At 49.4% G+C, this 17270-nt stretch overlaps 2 protein-coding genes across 2 annotated transcripts in view; both read right to left on the reverse strand.

Moving 5' to 3' along the window:
* Nucleotides 1-2533: 2533 nt before the first annotated feature.
* fezf1 (FEZ family zinc finger 1) lies at nt 2534-8990 on the reverse strand (the record flags this gene model as incomplete). Its single annotated transcript, XM_080522241.1, has 4 exons — nt 2534-2772; nt 6323-6455; nt 6968-7102; nt 8121-8990. The coding sequence occupies 4 exons, from the start codon at nt 8988-8990 to the stop codon at nt 2534-2536; spliced, it is 1377 nt and encodes a 458-aa protein (XP_080378367.1).
* Nucleotides 8991-14799: 5809 nt separating this feature from the next.
* The window catches only part of LOC308148740 (calcium-dependent secretion activator 2-like), a gene marked incomplete at its 5' end in the record, with an annotated part of 70377 nt that continues 67906 nt past the window's right edge, over nt 14800-17270 (reverse strand). Inside the window, 2 exons of the mRNA XM_080522242.1 lie at nt 14800-15330; nt 15847-15951. Of these exons, the coding sequence (XP_080378368.1) occupies nt 15157-15330; nt 15847-15951 (279 nt within the window). The 3' untranslated portion in view covers nt 14800-15156. The remainder of the gene's footprint in view (nt 15331-15846; nt 15952-17270) is intronic.

The following is a 17270-nucleotide window of genomic DNA, read 5'->3' on the forward strand; positions in this document are numbered from 1 at the left end:
TGATTACTAACCCTAACCCCGGTACTACCTGATTACTAACCCTAACCCGGTATTACCTGATTACTAACCCTAACCCCGGTATTACCTGATTACTAACCCTAACCCCGGTACTACCTGATTACTAACCCTAACCCGGTATTACCTGATTACTAACCCTAACCCCGGTACTACCTGATTACTAACCCTAACCCCGGTACTACCTGATTACTAACCCTAACCCCGGTATTAACTGATTACTAACCCTAACCCCGGTATTAACTGATTACTAACCCTAACCCCGGTACTACCTGATTACTAACCCTAACCCGGTATTACCTGATTACTAACCCTAACCCCGGTACTACCTGATTACTAACCCTAACCCCGGTACTACCTGATTACTAACCCTAACCCCGGTATTAACTGATTACTAACCCTAACCCCGGTATTAACTGATTACTAACCCTAACCCCGGTACTACCTGATTACTAACCCTAACCCGGTATTACCTGATTACTAACCCTAACCCCGGTACTACCTGATTACTAACCCTAACCCCGGTACTACCTGATTACTAACCCTAACCCCGGTATTAACTGATTACTAACCCTAACCCCGGTATTAACTGATTACTAACCCTAACCCCGGTACTACCTGATTACTAACCCTAACCCGGTATTACCTGATTACTAACCCTAACCCCGGTACTACCTGATTACTAACCCTAACCCCGGTACTACCTGATTACTAACCCTAACCCCGGTACTACCTGATTACTAACCCTAACCCCGGTACTACCTGATTACTAACCCTAACCCCGGTATTAACTGATTACTAACCCTAACCCCGGTACTACCTGATTACTAACCCTAACCCCGGTACTACCTGATTACTAACCCTAACCCCGGTATTAACTGATTACTAACCCTAACCCCGGTATTAACTGATTACTAACCCTAACCCCGGTACTACCTGATTACTAACCCTAACCCGGTACTACCTGATTACTAACCCTAACCCGGTACTACCTGATTACTAACCCTAACCCGGTATTACCTGATTACTAACCCTAACCCCGGTACTACCTGATTACTAACCCTAACCCGGTATTACCTGATTACTAACCCTAACCCCGGTATTACCTGATTACTAACCCTAACCCCGGTACTACCTGATTACTAACCCTAACCCGGTATTACCTGATTACTAACCCTAACCCCGGTACTACCTGATTACTAACCCTAACCCCGGTACTACCTGATTACTAACCCTAACCCCGGTATTAACTGATTACTAACCCTAACCCCGGTATTAACTGATTACTAACCCTAACCCCGGTACTACCTGATTACTAACCCTAACCCGGTATTACCTGATTACTAACCCTAACCCCGGTACTACCTGATTACTAACCCTAACCCCGGTACTACCTGATTACTAACCCTAACCCCGGTATTAACTGATTACTAACCCTAACCCCGGTATTAACTGATTACTAACCCTAACCCCGGTACTACCTGATTACTAACCCTAACCCGGTATTACCTGATTACTAACCCTAACCCCGGTACTACCTGATTACTAACCCTAACCCCGGTACTACCTGATTACTAACCCTAACCCCGGTATTAACTGATTACTAACCCTAACCCGGTATTACCTGACACTGAACATATTGTACCTTTAAAGCCGCTCGACAGTTTTTAATTTAAATGAAATAATGAAAGCAGAAGGATCTGAGCCAATGAGGCGATGAGAGGAAGCAACGTCACTACAGTTGTAAAAACTAGTTTCGTTTTAAAATCCTTCCTTGGGGCTTTTACTCCGATTGACACGTTTAAACTTCCGCTTGTTTTAAAATGAGTTTAAGTTAAACAACTGAACACAACAGTTTGTCTTCAGAGGCTCAAAGGACCACAGATGATTTAAAAAACCATTTTCTCGGGACGTTTAGGAGTAAAAAACGGAAAACGTGTCGGAATTCAGGTATTTTACAGGTTTCTGGTGAGTGAAGGTGATTGGTGGGGCGTTCTGACGGCGCCCCCGCCTGGTGGGGGGGTCAGAGGGGCTGGGGGGGCGAGGGCGCCCCCGCCTGGTGGGGGGGTCAGAGGGGCTGGGGGGGCGAGGGCGCCCCCGCCTGGTGGGGGGGTCAGCGGGGCTGGGGGGGCGAGGGTGCCCCCGCCTGGTGGGGGGGTCAGCGGGGCTGGGGGGGCGTGGGAGCCCCCGCCTGGTGGGGTGGTCAGCGGGGCTGGGGGGGCGAGGGCGCCCCCGCCTGGTGGGCGGATCAGAGGGGCTGGGGGGGCGTGGGCGCCCCCGCCTGGTGGGCGGGTCAGAGGGGCTGGGGGGGTGAGGGCGCCCCCGCCTGGTGGGGGGGTCAGCGGGGCTGGGGGGGCGAGGGCGCCCCCGCCGGGTGGGCGGGTCAGAGGGGCTGGGGGGGCATGGGCGCCTCCGCCTGGTGGGGGGGTCAGCGGGGCTGGGGGGGCGAGGGCGCCTCCGCCTGGTGGGCGGGTCAGAGGGGCTGGGGGGGTGAGGGCGCCTCCGCCTGGTGGGGGGGTCAGCGGGGCTGGGGGGGCGAGGGCGCCCCCGCCGGGTCGTGCAGCTTCCTGACGTGCTTCTTCAGGTCAAAGTTCCTGCAGAAGCCTTTGCCACAGGTAGGGCAGGTGAAGGGCTTCTTGTCGTTGTGTGTGTGCATGTGGAACGTCAGGTTGTACACCTGGTGGAACGCCTTGCTGCAGATAGAACACTTGAACTGCTTCTCGCCACTGTGGGTCAACTTGTGGTTCTTGTAGTTCCCTGTGGAACAAACACACCAGGTTCAATACCAGCAAACACGACAAGACACAACAAGACAAGATGCAACACGACAAGACGCAACACGACCAGACAAGACGCAACAAGACAAGACGCAACACGACAAGACGCAACACGACCAGACAAGATGCAACAAGACAAGACGCAACACGACAAGACGCAACACGACCAGATGCAACACGATGTAACAACACGACATGACGCGACACGACAAGACAAGATGCAACAAGGCAAGACGCAACACGACAAGACGCAACACGACCAGACGCAACACGATGTAACAACACGACATGACGCAACACGACAAGACAAGATGCAACAAGACAAGACGCAACAAGACAAGACGCAACACGACAAGACGCAACACGACAAGACAAGATGCAACAAGACAAGACGCAACACGACAAGACGCAACACGACCAGACGCAATACGATGTAACAACACGACATGACGTGACACGACAAGACAAGATGCAACAAGACAAGACGCAACACGACAAGACGCAACACGACCAGACGCAATACGATGTAACAACACGACATGACGCGACACGACAAGACAAGATGCAACAAGACAAGACGCAACACGACAAGACGCAACACGACCAGACGCAACACGATGTAACAACACGACATGACGCGACACGACAAGACAAGATGCAACAAGACAAGACGCAACACGACAAGACGCAACACAACAAGACAAGACGCAACAAAACAAGACGCAACACGACAAGATGCAACAAGACAAGACGCAACGCGACAAGGCGCAACACACTGTAACAACACAACGTGACAACAACACAACACATTGTGTTGCGTTGCGTAACCTCTGACCTCTGACTGCTAACCTCTGACTTGTAACATGTGACCTCTGACCTTTGACTTCTAACCCTCTGACCTCTAACCTCTGACTGCTGACCTCTGACCGCTAACCTCTGACGCGAACCTCTGACGGCTAACCTGTGACCTCTAACCTCTGACTGCTGACCTCTGACCGCTAACCTCTGACGCGAACCTCTGACCGCTAACCTGTGACCTCTAACCTCTGACTGCTGACCTCTGACCGCTAACCTCTGACTGCTGACCTCTGACGGCTAACCTGTGACCTCTAACCTCTGACTGCTGACCTCTGACCGCTAACCTCTGACGCGAACCTCTGACCGCTAACCTGTGACCTCTAACCTGTGACCTCTAACCTCTGACTGCTAACCTCTGACCTCTAACCTCTGACTGCTAACCTCTGACCGCTAACCTCTGACCGCTAACCTGTGACCTCTAACCTCTGACCGCTAACCTCTGACGCGAACCTCTGACCGCTAACCTGTGACCTCTAACCTCTGACTGCTGACCGCTAACCTCTGACGCTAACCTCTGACCGCTAACCTGTGACCTCTAACCTCTGACTGCTAACCTCTGACCTCTAACCTCTGACTGCTAACCTCTGACCGCTAACCTCTGACCGCTAACCTCTGACCTCTAACCTATGACCTCTAACCTCTGACTGCTCACCTCTGACCGCTAACCTGTGACCTCTGACTGCTAACCTCTTAACTGCTAACATCTGACTTGTAATATGTGACCTCTGACCTTTGACTTTTACCTTCTAACCCTCTGACCTCTAACCTCTGACTGCTAACATCTGACTTGTAACATGTGACCTGTAACCTCTGACATCTGACCTCTAACCTCTGACATCTGACCTCTAGCCTCGGACATCTGACCTCTAGCCTCGGACATCTGACCTCTAGCCTCGGACATCTGACCTCTAACCTCTGACATCTGACCTGTAACCTCTGACATCTGACCTCTAGCCTCGGACATCTGACCTCTAACCTCTGACATCTGACCTGTAACCTCTGACATCTGACCTCTGACATCTGACCTCTAGCCTCGGACCTCTAGCCTCGGACATCTGACCTCTAGCCTCTGACCTCTGACCTCTTTTCACCATGAAAAGGAGGTTGAAGTTGAACTGTCTGTATTTGGCGCCATTCGAGCCAAACCGCTCCCTCTAGTGGCTCCAGCTGTGAACTGCAGCCGTTCACACTTTGGCTTTTCCATAAATTCTCACCATTGAAAACTTTTTACAAAACGTTCATTAAAGATTTCTATTGAAATTCAGCAACATTGAACCTTTTATCTGCTTTTTTCTTCACTTCCTGTTTTAACTGATGATGTTTTTCACGTGATGAAGAATTTGCAATAATAAGATGTAAAATGTACTTTTGATCATTTTCCTATGGAATCTATATATTAAATGATTCCGTCACACTGAGGGTTAATCTTGTTTTCTCATGTTTACATTCATCATGACCAGATGACAAATACACTTTAAATCTTAACAGTCTAAATTAAAATGTAACATGTTTACTTCCACTTATGACAGTTTATTTATTTATTTATTCATTTATTTACAATCAAATCTATTTTTTTATTTTAATTTTGCTTGGCGTAAATAACGTTTTCTCGATTTTCCCCATAATCTGCGATTAAAATCGATAAATCACACACACACACACACACACACACACACACACACACACACACACACACACACACACTTATTATAATTATTTTATTTTATAATTATTAAATAATTTATATTTTCATTCTGTATTTATCATTTTTTACTGTTAATTTTACTTCGATAATTTTTTTTATGTTTTTTTAATCAATTATTTACTTTTGTTTTTATTTGTTTTGTTTTATTTAATGTTTCTTAATCCGTTTTTATTGTTTGCGATCCTATTAATTATTTTCTCATTTAATTTTTTCAAAACTTAACAGTTTTTATTATTTTGTTTGCTGCATTTTGAATTTGTTACTGTTTTTAATCATTTTGCATCTTTAAATGGTTTGATATGATTTTAATTGGTATTTCTACCATTTATGAAACGTTTGTCTCTTTTCACGAGGTTTAACTTCATCAGATTCATATCAAAAGAAGAAAATGTGTTATTTGAGTTATTTTTTTTAGAATAAAACCATTTTGTTTTCTGTCTTAAATTTGACTTGTGTGATTTTTTTTCTCTTCTTTTCTAAATGTAAGAATCTTTGGTTTTTCTTTTTTCGTGATGTTTTTAAATCCGTTTTCAACTTTAGTGACATTTTTTTATTGAAACTAATTTTATCATTTTGTTTGCTGGTTATTTTTAATTTGTTCATCATTTTAATCAAGTTCCGTCTTTTAACTTATTTAATATTTAACAAAATGTAATTATTTTCATTCTTATTTCTCGCATTTATGAATCGATCCACAGCCGCTTGTGTGATTGTTCCGTCACGTTCCGGGAATCAGACTCGTTTCGACCAAAGAGTCAAAGAACAAACAGAAATCCCCGAAAGTCAAAGGATGAAAGTTTGGTATTTTTAGAAAAAGGATCTTTTCTTTGTCTTCCGGAGTTTTTCTCTCTCTTTCTTTCTTCCTCTCTCTCTCTCTCTCTCTCTCTCTCTCTCTCTCTGTTCTCCCCGTCCTGCAGTTGAAGCGTCAGTCGCGCCGCAGCGGGAACAAGAAGCAGAATCTCTTCACCTTTCTGATGGAATCCTTTCCCGCAGAATTCGCACACGAACGGTTTGTATCCCGCGTGGATCCGCGTGTGCGTGTTGAGCGTGGAGCTGCGGTTGAAGGCTTTCCCGCACTGGCTGCACTTGTGCGGCTTTTCCTTTTGACACAAGAAACAAGATGAGGAGGAGAAAGTCCTTCATCCTCCATCCGTCCATCCTCCATCCGTCCATCCTCCATCCGTCCATCCGTCCATCCTCCATCCTCCACCCTCCATCCGTCCATCCGTCCATCCTCCATCCGTCCATCCTCCATCCTCCATCCTCCATCCTCCATCCGTCCATCATTCATCCGTCCATCCTCCATCCGTCCATCCTCCATCCTCCATCCTCCATCCTCCATCCGTCCATCATTCATCCGTCCATCCGTCCATCCTCCATCCGTCCATCATTCATCCTCCATCCGTCCATCATTCATCCGTCCATCCGTCCATCCTCCATCATTCATCCTCCATCCTCCATCCTCCATCCGTCCATCCTCCACCCTCCACCCGTCCATCCTCCACCCGTCCATCCTCCACCCGTCCATCCTCCACCCTCCATCCTCCACCCGTCCATCCTCCACCCGTCCATCCTCCACCCGTCCATCCTCCACCCGTCCATCCTCACTCACCTGCGTGTGGATGATCTTGTGCCTGCACAGCGTGCTCGCCTGCCGGAAGCCCTTCCCGCACACCTTGCAGACGAAGGGTCGCGCGCCCGTGTGCACGGGCATGTGGCGCGTCAGGTTGTAGTGCGCGTTAAAGACCTGCGCACGCGAAACGGACGTCAACAACAACAACAACAACAACAACAATAATATGCGGATTATGAACAAGACGCGGCCTGTTTCTCAATAGAAATATTAAATAATAATTAATAAAATACCAAAAATCAAATCAAGTGAAAAAAATCTGTAAAGTTTTCGGTAAAATCATGACGATTTTTAAAAACTATATTGTCATTCATATAAAATAAGAATCAATTATGATATAATTGTGAAACTACGTTTTCTATTTTCTATAAATACACATCAAAGCGACCGATGCGGCCTGAAAGAAAAAAAATATGAAAGTTTTTCTCCGAAGAATCTCAAGAAATGTAGAAATAAATCGTGACAAATTAACCTTTAAAATTATGTTTTCATTCATATAAAATAAAAACGTAAAATCCGCAATTATTAAATTATTTTGTACTTAAATAACATTTTAAATTTCTATAGACATTAAAATAATCCTAATAAGGAAAAGCGTCCCCCTCCTTACTCATTCATCCATTCATCCATTCATCCACTCATCCATTCATCCACTCATCCATCATTCAGACGTTCGTCGCTCTGTCACGTTTGTGTCGAATTAAAACTTCATCAGTTTTCATCCTGCAGCTCAGCGCCGCGACCTGCGTCACAGCCGCAAAATCTGAAAACTGCGGAATTAAAATCCTTGATATGAGTCGAATTTTATAAAAAAAAAAAAAAAAATGAGAGAACGAAAGAAAGAAAAGAAAAAAGAAAAGACAAATAAGAATGAAATAAAAAACGTTTGCGGAAAAGCGCGTGTTGTTGCGGGTTTGTCTGCTGCGGAGGTTCAAGAGGAAATAATCCGTAATATTTTAAAACGTGAATGAATTTGGAATAAAAGAAGTGTGTTTAAAACGGAGCAAATTCTTGTCTTTGCTTTCAGTTGATTTGTTTCTGTCTTGGTTTTATTTTGGCGAAAAGCGGAAATTTAACCTCGTTCGACGTTTTCACGTCGCGAGCCGTCGGAGAGAGGAAACAGCAGATTCACCTTCCCGCAGACTTCGCACGTGAAAACTTTGGGTTTGCTCCCCGGGCACGAGCCGCCGAGGCGCGCCGCCGCCGCCGCCGCCGCCGCCGCCGCGGAGCCCTTGAGCATCTTTTCGCTGAGGATGTGGTCCCGCTCCTTCATGTAGTGCTGGATGTGGGTCTGGGCCAGCGGGGCCAGCGGGGCCAGCGGGGCCAGGGGGGCCAGCGGGGCCAGCGGGGCCAGGGGGCCCGGGTACCGCTCGGCCCCCGGCAGCCCTGCCTTGCTCTTGTCCGCCAGGAAGGTTTTGTGCCGCGCCGTCAGCAGGTACGACGCCATCGGGTGCAGGTTGACGAGCCCGGCCGGCGGGGCGCACGCGCCGCCGTCCCCGCCGCAGTTGAGGTAGCAGACGGTGCCTACGGCGGCCGGGAAGGAGGCCTGGTTGACCACCCGGGGTCTGAAGAGCTTGTACTGGCCGCCCGCCGGGCTCGCGGACGCGGACTCGTCCTGCGCGCTCTTGTAGTTGAGGCCGAAGCCCAGGAGGTCCGGGGGGGCGGCGGGCAGCGCGGACGCGTCCAGGTGACCCGGATCCAGCCCGGCGATGCTGAGCCGGTGGCCCGGCTCGTAGCCGAGCGGCAGCAGCGGGATCATGCAGTGCAGCGACGGCGGGCACGCGTCGTGTTTCCCCGCGGGCGCGCTCTGCAGCCAGCCGGGCAGCGGGATCGACCGGGGTTCGGGCGTCCGGGCCATAATCCGGTCGATGGAGAAGGCGAGGGGCTTGCCGCCGCCGCCGCCGCCGCAGCCGGAGGGGAGCGTGTCGGAGCCCGCGGGTTGGCTCCCGGACGCCGGCGGGGAGCCGAGGACCCCCGCTGCGCGGCGGAGAGGCGCGTCCATCACCGCGCCGCGAGAGCAAGACGCGCGGAGCTGCTGGGGACCAACGACCGGGGGTCGCTGCCGCTGCTCACCGGCCCGCAGGAAACCCCCCCCCCCCCCCTCCCCGCCCCCGCCCCGCGCCCGAACCCGCTGATTGACGCCCGCCAGCCAGTCCGTCAGGAGGCGGCGGCTCGATGAGCGCGTGCGGAGAGCCGAGACCTGCCGATCGTTACCGTCCAAAGAGGAGGAACGCAAAAAGTGGATAATTTGCTCAATTGTCGTCCGTCGATCCTCCGCCGCTGGAAGAAGAGGAGGAGGAGGAGGAGGAGGAGGAGAGGAGGAGGAGGAGAGGAGGAGGAGGAGGAGGAGGAGGTTGTTCTTTACTTGGCAGGACTCCTGCTCAACTGGAAGGCACTTGGTAAATCCCGGGTCCCCTTGTGGCTTCGCGTGACATCACGTTACTTTTTTGTTTTTTCCTCGTGTTTCTTGTTGTGGATCTCGACGCGGCGGCCGCGAGGTCACGAGCTCGTCTCACTTCCACACCGTCTGGGACTCTTTCATTTCTTTCTCCGCCGCTTTTCAAATCCTCTTTTTCCGCGCGGCTGCAGGAAGAAGCGGCGGAGCGACGGGTCACCGGGGAACCGGCGGGTCACCGGCGGGTCACCGGGGAGCCGGCGGGTCACCGGGGAGCCGGCGGGTCACCGGGGAACCGGCGGGTCACCGGCGGGTCACTCATTTATTGGCTTTATAAACTTTGGACACTTTTTGAAACGCGCACATTTCCACCTCACAGAACCTCGTCGGTCCCAGAATGACGACGAGCTTCTTTTTAGAGCCAAACACGAGAAATTAAAAAAACAAACGCGGGTTTTTTTCCGCTTTTCCCTCACGGGAGCAAACCGCTGCTTCTCCGCAACGGAGCGCGAGAACTGCGGGCGGCGGGCGGAGGACGGCGGGCGGCGGGCGGAGGACGGAGGACGGAGGACGGCGGGCGGCGGACGGAGGACGGAGGACGGCGGGCGGAGGACGGAGGACGGAGGACGGCGGGCGGAGGACGGAGGACGGCGGGCGGAGGACGGAGGACGGAGGACGGCGGGCGGAGGACGGAGGACGGAGGACGGCGGACGGAGGACGGAGGACGGCGGGCGGAGGACGGAGGACGGAGGACGGCGGGCGGAGGACGGAGGACGGCGGGCGGAGGACGGCGGGCCTCCGCATCACTGTGAAATCAAACCACCTTCAAGCCGCCGCCAAATGTATTTAGAATAAATCAAATAAAAGCTGAATAATAAAGCAGTTTTCTCTTCTTTTTTATGTCACAAACAAAACAAAATAAACAAAATAAAATAAACGAAACAAACAAAACAAAAAGAACGAAACAAACAAAATGAAATAAAAGAAACGAAAACCCCCGAAATAAACATCAAATGAAACAAAGAAACAAAACAAAACGAAACGAAACAAACAAAGTCTGGTTCGTTTCATTTTGTCATCGTTTCACCAACAAACGAAGAGCAGAGAAGAAACGAGTCACGGTGAAGAAACGAGTCACGGAAACGAGTCACGGTGAAGAAACGAGTCACGGTGAAGAAACGAGTCACGGAAACGAGTCACGGTGAAGAAACGAGTCACGGAAACGAGTCACGGTGAAGAAACGAGTCACGGAAACGAGTCACGGTGAAGAAACGAGTCACGGAATCGAGTCACGGTGAAGATCGTCAGGAGGAGAAACGAGCTCCGTTCAGAACAAATCAACTCCACGTTTTTGAGTCACAATTTAGAAACGTGACGATCCGCGGAGAATCTTTTATGAAAAAACATGTTAAAAAAAAAAAAAAGTCTAATTTATTGATGTCACATTTTTAATATTTCCCGTCTTGCGCTCAAACTGATCCAGAGGTGTGAGGGGCAGATACATGAATATACTACTGTACTATTATTATTATTACTATTATTATTATTATTACTATTATCATCATCATCATTATTAATAATAATAATAATAAATACATTTCCACATATTCACACCACAGTGATGCAGTAAACACTAATATCATAATGATTTTATTTGTTCTGCTCAATATTACCAACAGTAAGTGTTAATATTTACAGTAAGTGTTATTATTTACAGTAAGTGTTATTATTTACAGTAAGTGTTAATATTTCAATGTGTATTTATAGATGTTAGATAACGGAATATCATTCATATTAATTTGTTTTAAACCGTTTTAGAAGCTCCTCGTTATCAATAATATATTAATTCATGTTTATATTCTAACAGTAATAAAAATGTTCATTATTAATTCACATGTCAATTTACTGTAAACTATCATAAATCTGCAGTGTTGGAAAAACCTTCTTCTCCTCAGGTTGTATCTGTTTATATACATATATATATATATATATATATATATGTATATATATATATATATACATATATACATATATACATATATATATATGTATATATGTGGTATTTGATCGATGAAGCAGTGGTTTTCAAAAGGAGCTTTATCTCTGGGAAAAGGAAAAAAGGAAAAAGGAGAAAAGGAACAAAAACTAAAATGGGGAAATAAAATGGTTGAAACGGGTAAAATGTTTTTCCTTGCTGAAACCATACGACTCTATATTTTAATATATGTTTCTATTATATACTAGTTAGGCCTTAAAATTTGTTAACATTTTTTTACTCTCACTCGATATAACTTTCTATTTATTGTGTGTGAAATGATGCTTCAATGGTCTTTCTCTCTGGGATTAATGAAGTTATTCTATTCTATTTTATTCTATTCTATTCTATTCTATCCTATTCTATTCTATTTATCCTATTCTATTCTATTTATCCTATTCTATTCTATTTTATCCTAATCTATTCTATTTATCCTATTTATCCTATTCATCCTATTTATCCTATTTATCCTATTCTATTCTATTTTATCCTAATCTATTCTATTTATCCTATTTATCCTATTCATCCTATTCTATTTATCCTATTCTATTCTATTTTATCCTATTCTATTCTATTTATCCTATTTATCCTATTCTATTCTATTTGATCCTAATCTATTCTATTCTATTTATCCTATTTATCCTATTCTATTCTATTTTATCCTAATCTATTCTATTTTATTTTATTTTATTCTATTCTATTCTATTCTATTTATCCTATTCTATTCTATTTTATTCTATTCTATTCTATCCTCTTCTCTTCTCTTCTCTCCTGATTTGGTGTTAAAAAGCAGTAGAAGAAGAAAGAACCAGTAATAAAGAACCGTCTTCGCCACACTGAGGTTCAATTAGAAGTTCAGGTTGAAATGAAACGTTCTGCTGCTCTAGAACGTTTCATTTCAGACCCAACATCCTGGTACCTGACAGGACCAGGTCCTGAGACGGAACCTGGTGGAACCCAGTAGAACCCGGTGGAACCCAGTAGAACTCAGTGGAACCCAGTGGAACCACCCGGTGGAACCCAGTGGAACCCAGTAGAACCCGGTGGAGGGAAGTGGAACCTGTCGGAGCGATGTGATTGGCTCTCCTCCGCCTCTCAGAGCGAGACACTGGATCAGACAGGAAGTCTTTTCGTCCCCCGGATTGTTGAAGGACGTCACCGACCGACTGACGGAGCAACGAGGACGAGGCGTCGGTTCAGTTCTGGCTGTGCTCTGGAACGTGGAACCGCTAGGTTCTGGAGCCCAATGTCCTGACTGCTCCAGGGCCTGGAAGGTGACCCTCACTGCGTTCAAGGACCACAGGACCCACAAAGAGTTGGACGACGGTCTCCAGTCTGGACCTGAGAGACTCTGACGTTTCCATTCAGAGTCGTTCTGTCCGTCGCTCAAGAGTTCTAGTCGGAGGTTTGGTTGGACTCGTCTCGGTTCACGATTCAGATCAGGAGACACGTCCGAGGACACGGAGGTCTTCTGGTCAGGAGACACGTCCGAGGACACGGAGGCCTTCTGGTCAGGAGACACGTCCGAGGACACGGAGGCCTTCTGGTCAGGAGACACGTCCGAGGACACGGAGGCCTTCTGGTCAGGAGACACGTCCGAGGACACGGAGGTCTTCTGGTCAGGAGACACGTCCAAGGACACGGAGGCCTTCTGGTCAGGAGACACGTCCGAGGACACGGAGGCCTTCTGGTCAGGAGACACGTCCGAGGACACGGAGGCCTTCTGGTCAGGAGACACGTCCGAGGACACGGAGGCCTTCTGGTCAGGAGACACGTCCGAGGACACGGAGGTCTTCTGGTCAGGAGACACGTCCGAGGACACGGAGGTCTTCTGGTCAGGAGACACGTCCCGAGGACACGGAGGTCTTCTGGTCAGGAGACACGTCCGAGGACACGGAGGTCTTCTGGTCAGGAGACACGTCCGAGGACACGGAGGCCTTCTGGTCAGGAGACACGTCCGAGGACACGGAGGTCTTCTGGTCAGGAGACACGTCCGAGGACACGGAGGCCTTCTGGTCAGGAGACACGTCCGAGGACACGGAGGTCTTCTGGTCAGAACAACCATCCTGTTCGGATCTTACACGAGTCTCACGGTCCCTCGAACGCAGCTTCCTGTGGTCAACGGTCAAAGTCTGTGTCCACGGCGAGGACGAGACTGAAGGTCGTCTTCAGTCTGAATACGGAACGAATGAAAGAAAGAAAGAAAGAAAGAAAGAAAGAAAGAAAGAAAGAAAGAAAGAAAGAAAGAAAGAACGAACAACCGACTGAATCTTAAATCTGCACAACATTTAATGTTGGAGAAAAAAATGGACGTCAACGAGACGCCTTTGATCTTTGATCACAAAGTCCAACGTCAAACTTTTGGTCCCATTCTGAACAAGAAGGTTGATTTTACTGCTGAAGACAGAAGGACGAGGACGGACGAGACGATCCAACAGGAAGCTGCAGCAGAGACGAGCCACGGTATCGTCCAGAGACCAGAGAGATGGTCCAGAGGTGGTCCAGATACCAGAGAGATGGTCCAGAGGTGGTCCAGAGACCAGAGAGATGGTCCAGAGGTGGTCCAGAGGTGGTCCAGATACCAGAGAGATGGTCCAGAGGTGGTCCAGAGACCAGAGAGATGGTCCAGAGGTGGTCCAGAGACCAGAGAGATGGTCCAGAGGTGGTCCAGATACCAGAGAGATGGTCCAGAGGTGGTCCAGATACCAGAGAGATGGTCCAGAGGTGGTCCAGATACCAGAGAGATGGTCCAGAGGTGGTCCAGAGACCAGAGAGATGGTCCAGAGGTGGTCCAGAGACCAGAGAGATGGTCCAGAGGTGGTCCAGATACCAGAGAGATGGTCCAGAGGTGGTCCAGATACCAGAGAGATGGTCCAGAGGTGGTCCAGAGACCAGAGAGATGGTCCAGAGGTGGTCCAGATACCAGAGAGATGGTCCAGAGGTGGTCCAGAGATGGTCCAGATACCAGAGAGGTGGTCCAGAGATGGTCCAGATACCAGAGAGGTGGTCCAGAGGTGGTCCAGAGGTGGTCCAGAGGTGGCCTTGCTCCCCCCTACCAGGGACAACCAGACTTCCTGTCGCTGCAGGACTTCTGGTTCCAACCGGATCGCGACCTTCAGTTGTAGAACTTTGACTTGATAATCAATATGTAGAAATATTTGATGGTCACATTTTCACACAGGAAGTGGAACTTTGACAACAATGAGACTTGATTCGGTTTGGTCTCCTTGAAGATTCACAAACTGTTGAAGAGCTTCGCTTGTATTGAAACACTGATTCCTGCAGTTCACTAGAACATCAGCGGAGAACAAAGCTGTTTGTCACCAACCTTTTATTTTGACATCCATTGTTGTGTTAAAAACGTCATTTTCTGTGGAGCTGAACTTTATTGATTTAACATCATTTTGTTATGAAAACTGAAACGACTCCATCATCAGATTGACACTTTAATTGAGATTTATAATTTCATGAATTACAATTTAATTTGAAATAATTCATCATTTAACGACACATTTTCATTGAAAGCACATTGATCATTTTCAACATTTTTCATCAGTAAATGATTTTAAATGACAATAGTTTCATTTCATTTCCACAATTCCTGACAATTTCATCGTTTATTTGCCAGAAAGTGAAGAATGATGAACGGAGGATTTAAACAAATATCTGCTAAAGCTAGCAGCTGCGGCTAGCGGCCGCGGGGACGTGGGGGGACGTGGGGGGACGTGGGGGACGGGTTCAGTGGTGGTCCTGGTCCAGGTCCCTCATGGAGACGCCCTGCAGGCCGCCGCCCGCCGCCCGCACCGCCGCCGTGGCCTCCTCCACCGTCAGCCGGTTGTAGACGGTCCGGTAGCTGCGGCCGCCCAGCGCGGCGTCCGGGACGCCCTGCAGCCGGAAGTCCCGGTAGGTTTCCTGCGGGGGAGGGGCGGCGGGGGAAAACACAGCGGCTCAGGAATGCGGCTCGCGGCGTTCCAACGCCAGCCGGCGTCTCGACGCACAAAAGAGGGAAGATTGAGGCTCAAGGCCGCGCCGAGTCTTTTATGCGTCGGCCCGGGAGGACGGCGGCGCCGCGGCTATTATCATTCCTCGCTTCGCCGCTTTCAAGTTTAACTTGCATTAGCGACGCCGCGCAAAGACAAAAGCGGCGAGGAAGCGGCGGCGGAGTCGAGCAGCTTTTCTCTCTTTGGCGTCTCGCTGCCTCTTCACACCGCCGCGCTCAAGGACGCTCCTGTTCGCTGCCGCCATTGTCGGCGCCGCTGCTTTTTAACGTTAAAATCACAATTTGAGAGGTTTTGTCACGCCGGCGGCGCCTCATTGAAACGACACGAAGAGACGGAGGGACGCCAGCCGGCGCTCTGATTGGCCGCGAGCAGCCTTTCATCTGGAAACACGTCTTTTGATGTGAGGAAAGTTTGCCGGTTGCTTCACCTTCACCACCTTGATGAGCGTCGTCAGCTGGTGCGGGTGGAGCTGCAGGTCCAGCCGGTCCGTCAGCCACGCGCACAGCCGCTCCATGGAGCGCGAGTACCATTCCTGCCGGGACAGACACACACGCTTCAGTGGACGGACAGGAAGCAGCTGGACTCCTGGTCCTCAACCTCAACATCTGGACTTTGTTCAAACCACAATCAGCCACCAGGGGGCGCCACCCCAAAACGGATCCCACCAACCAGCTCTGCTAAAGTTTGCCGCTAGCGCTAACCGCTAACGTGACTTGTATAAACGTTGAACCTCGTGATTTACAAATTAAAAATTTTAAACCCCCAGGAGCCGGATGGATATACATATTCAGGCAGACATGTCCTCACCTGTCCAGGTGGACATGTCCTCACCTGTCCAGGTGGACATGTCCTCACCTGTCCAGGTGGACATGTTGTCAGCAGCCGTCCACAGTGAGCAGAATGGACATGGTGTCCTCAGACTATCTGAACATGTTGAAAAGGAGTCGTCTCCTCTCGTCTGTCCTCGCTGGACGAGAGCGTCAATAAAAGCACATTATGTAAATGGCGCCGCTGAGTGAACGAGGCTGGTCGGAGCTCGGCGCCTCCAGAGGAGTCCGGGTGATGGCCGCTTGCTCGCCCAACCCCCCCCCCCGCCCCCCCGCCCCCCCCCGGAGGTCACGAGGCGTCTCAAAGAGGGCCAAACATTTCCTTATTCAGAGCCGGCGGCTGAGCGGTGAATGCTCGGCGTGGAGGGAAGAGTTCAGGGCTTCGCCGCGGCTTCATAGAGAGAGAAGACGCCGGCGTCTTTGTGATTTTCATTAAAGGATCTTCCTGCACACCTTTGGCCGGCGGGCCGGCGGCGGCAGGGAAATCAAACGCAGCTTCTTTTCTCCCCCCGACCTGAAGAGCGCTGCTCGCTCATTCAGCGCGGCGCTGGTGAAATGCTGGCGCCGGGTGGCTCCATTCAGCCGGCGCTCGGGGAAATTGCTCTGACACAGTAATGACCCGGAATATTCACACTTAATTCCACAGCGTGATGAGAACTGTAATTACCTTCCAATTTGAGAGAGAAAAACAGTCCAGAGGTTGTTCCACGCACTTGACAAAAGCCAACACGCAGCCATGATCACTCAGAGGTCGTGCAAATATTTGATTCCGCCCATTGTGAGCGCGACCTCTGACCTCTTTCATACCGCCACCTAATTATGCCGCAGTAATGAAGCGGCTTCCCACCTGCTGCGAGGAGCTCGGCCTCGGCGCAACGCAGAGAAACACGTTAACTTACAAACCGGGTTCAAGTTCGCCTGCTTCATTTGCTTCCTGAACAAACGCTTGCTCTCTTCGAACGGCGGCGCCGCGCCGCGTGGCGCCGCGCCGCGCCAGAGTCACAAATCCCGTCTCTTCAGACCG

The sequence above is a fragment of the Blennius ocellaris genome (genome assembly GCF_963422515.1).
Source record: "Blennius ocellaris genome assembly, contig: SCAFFOLD_50, whole genome shotgun sequence".
In the NCBI taxonomy this organism is placed as follows: domain Eukaryota; kingdom Metazoa; phylum Chordata; class Actinopteri; order Blenniiformes; family Blenniidae; genus Blennius; species Blennius ocellaris.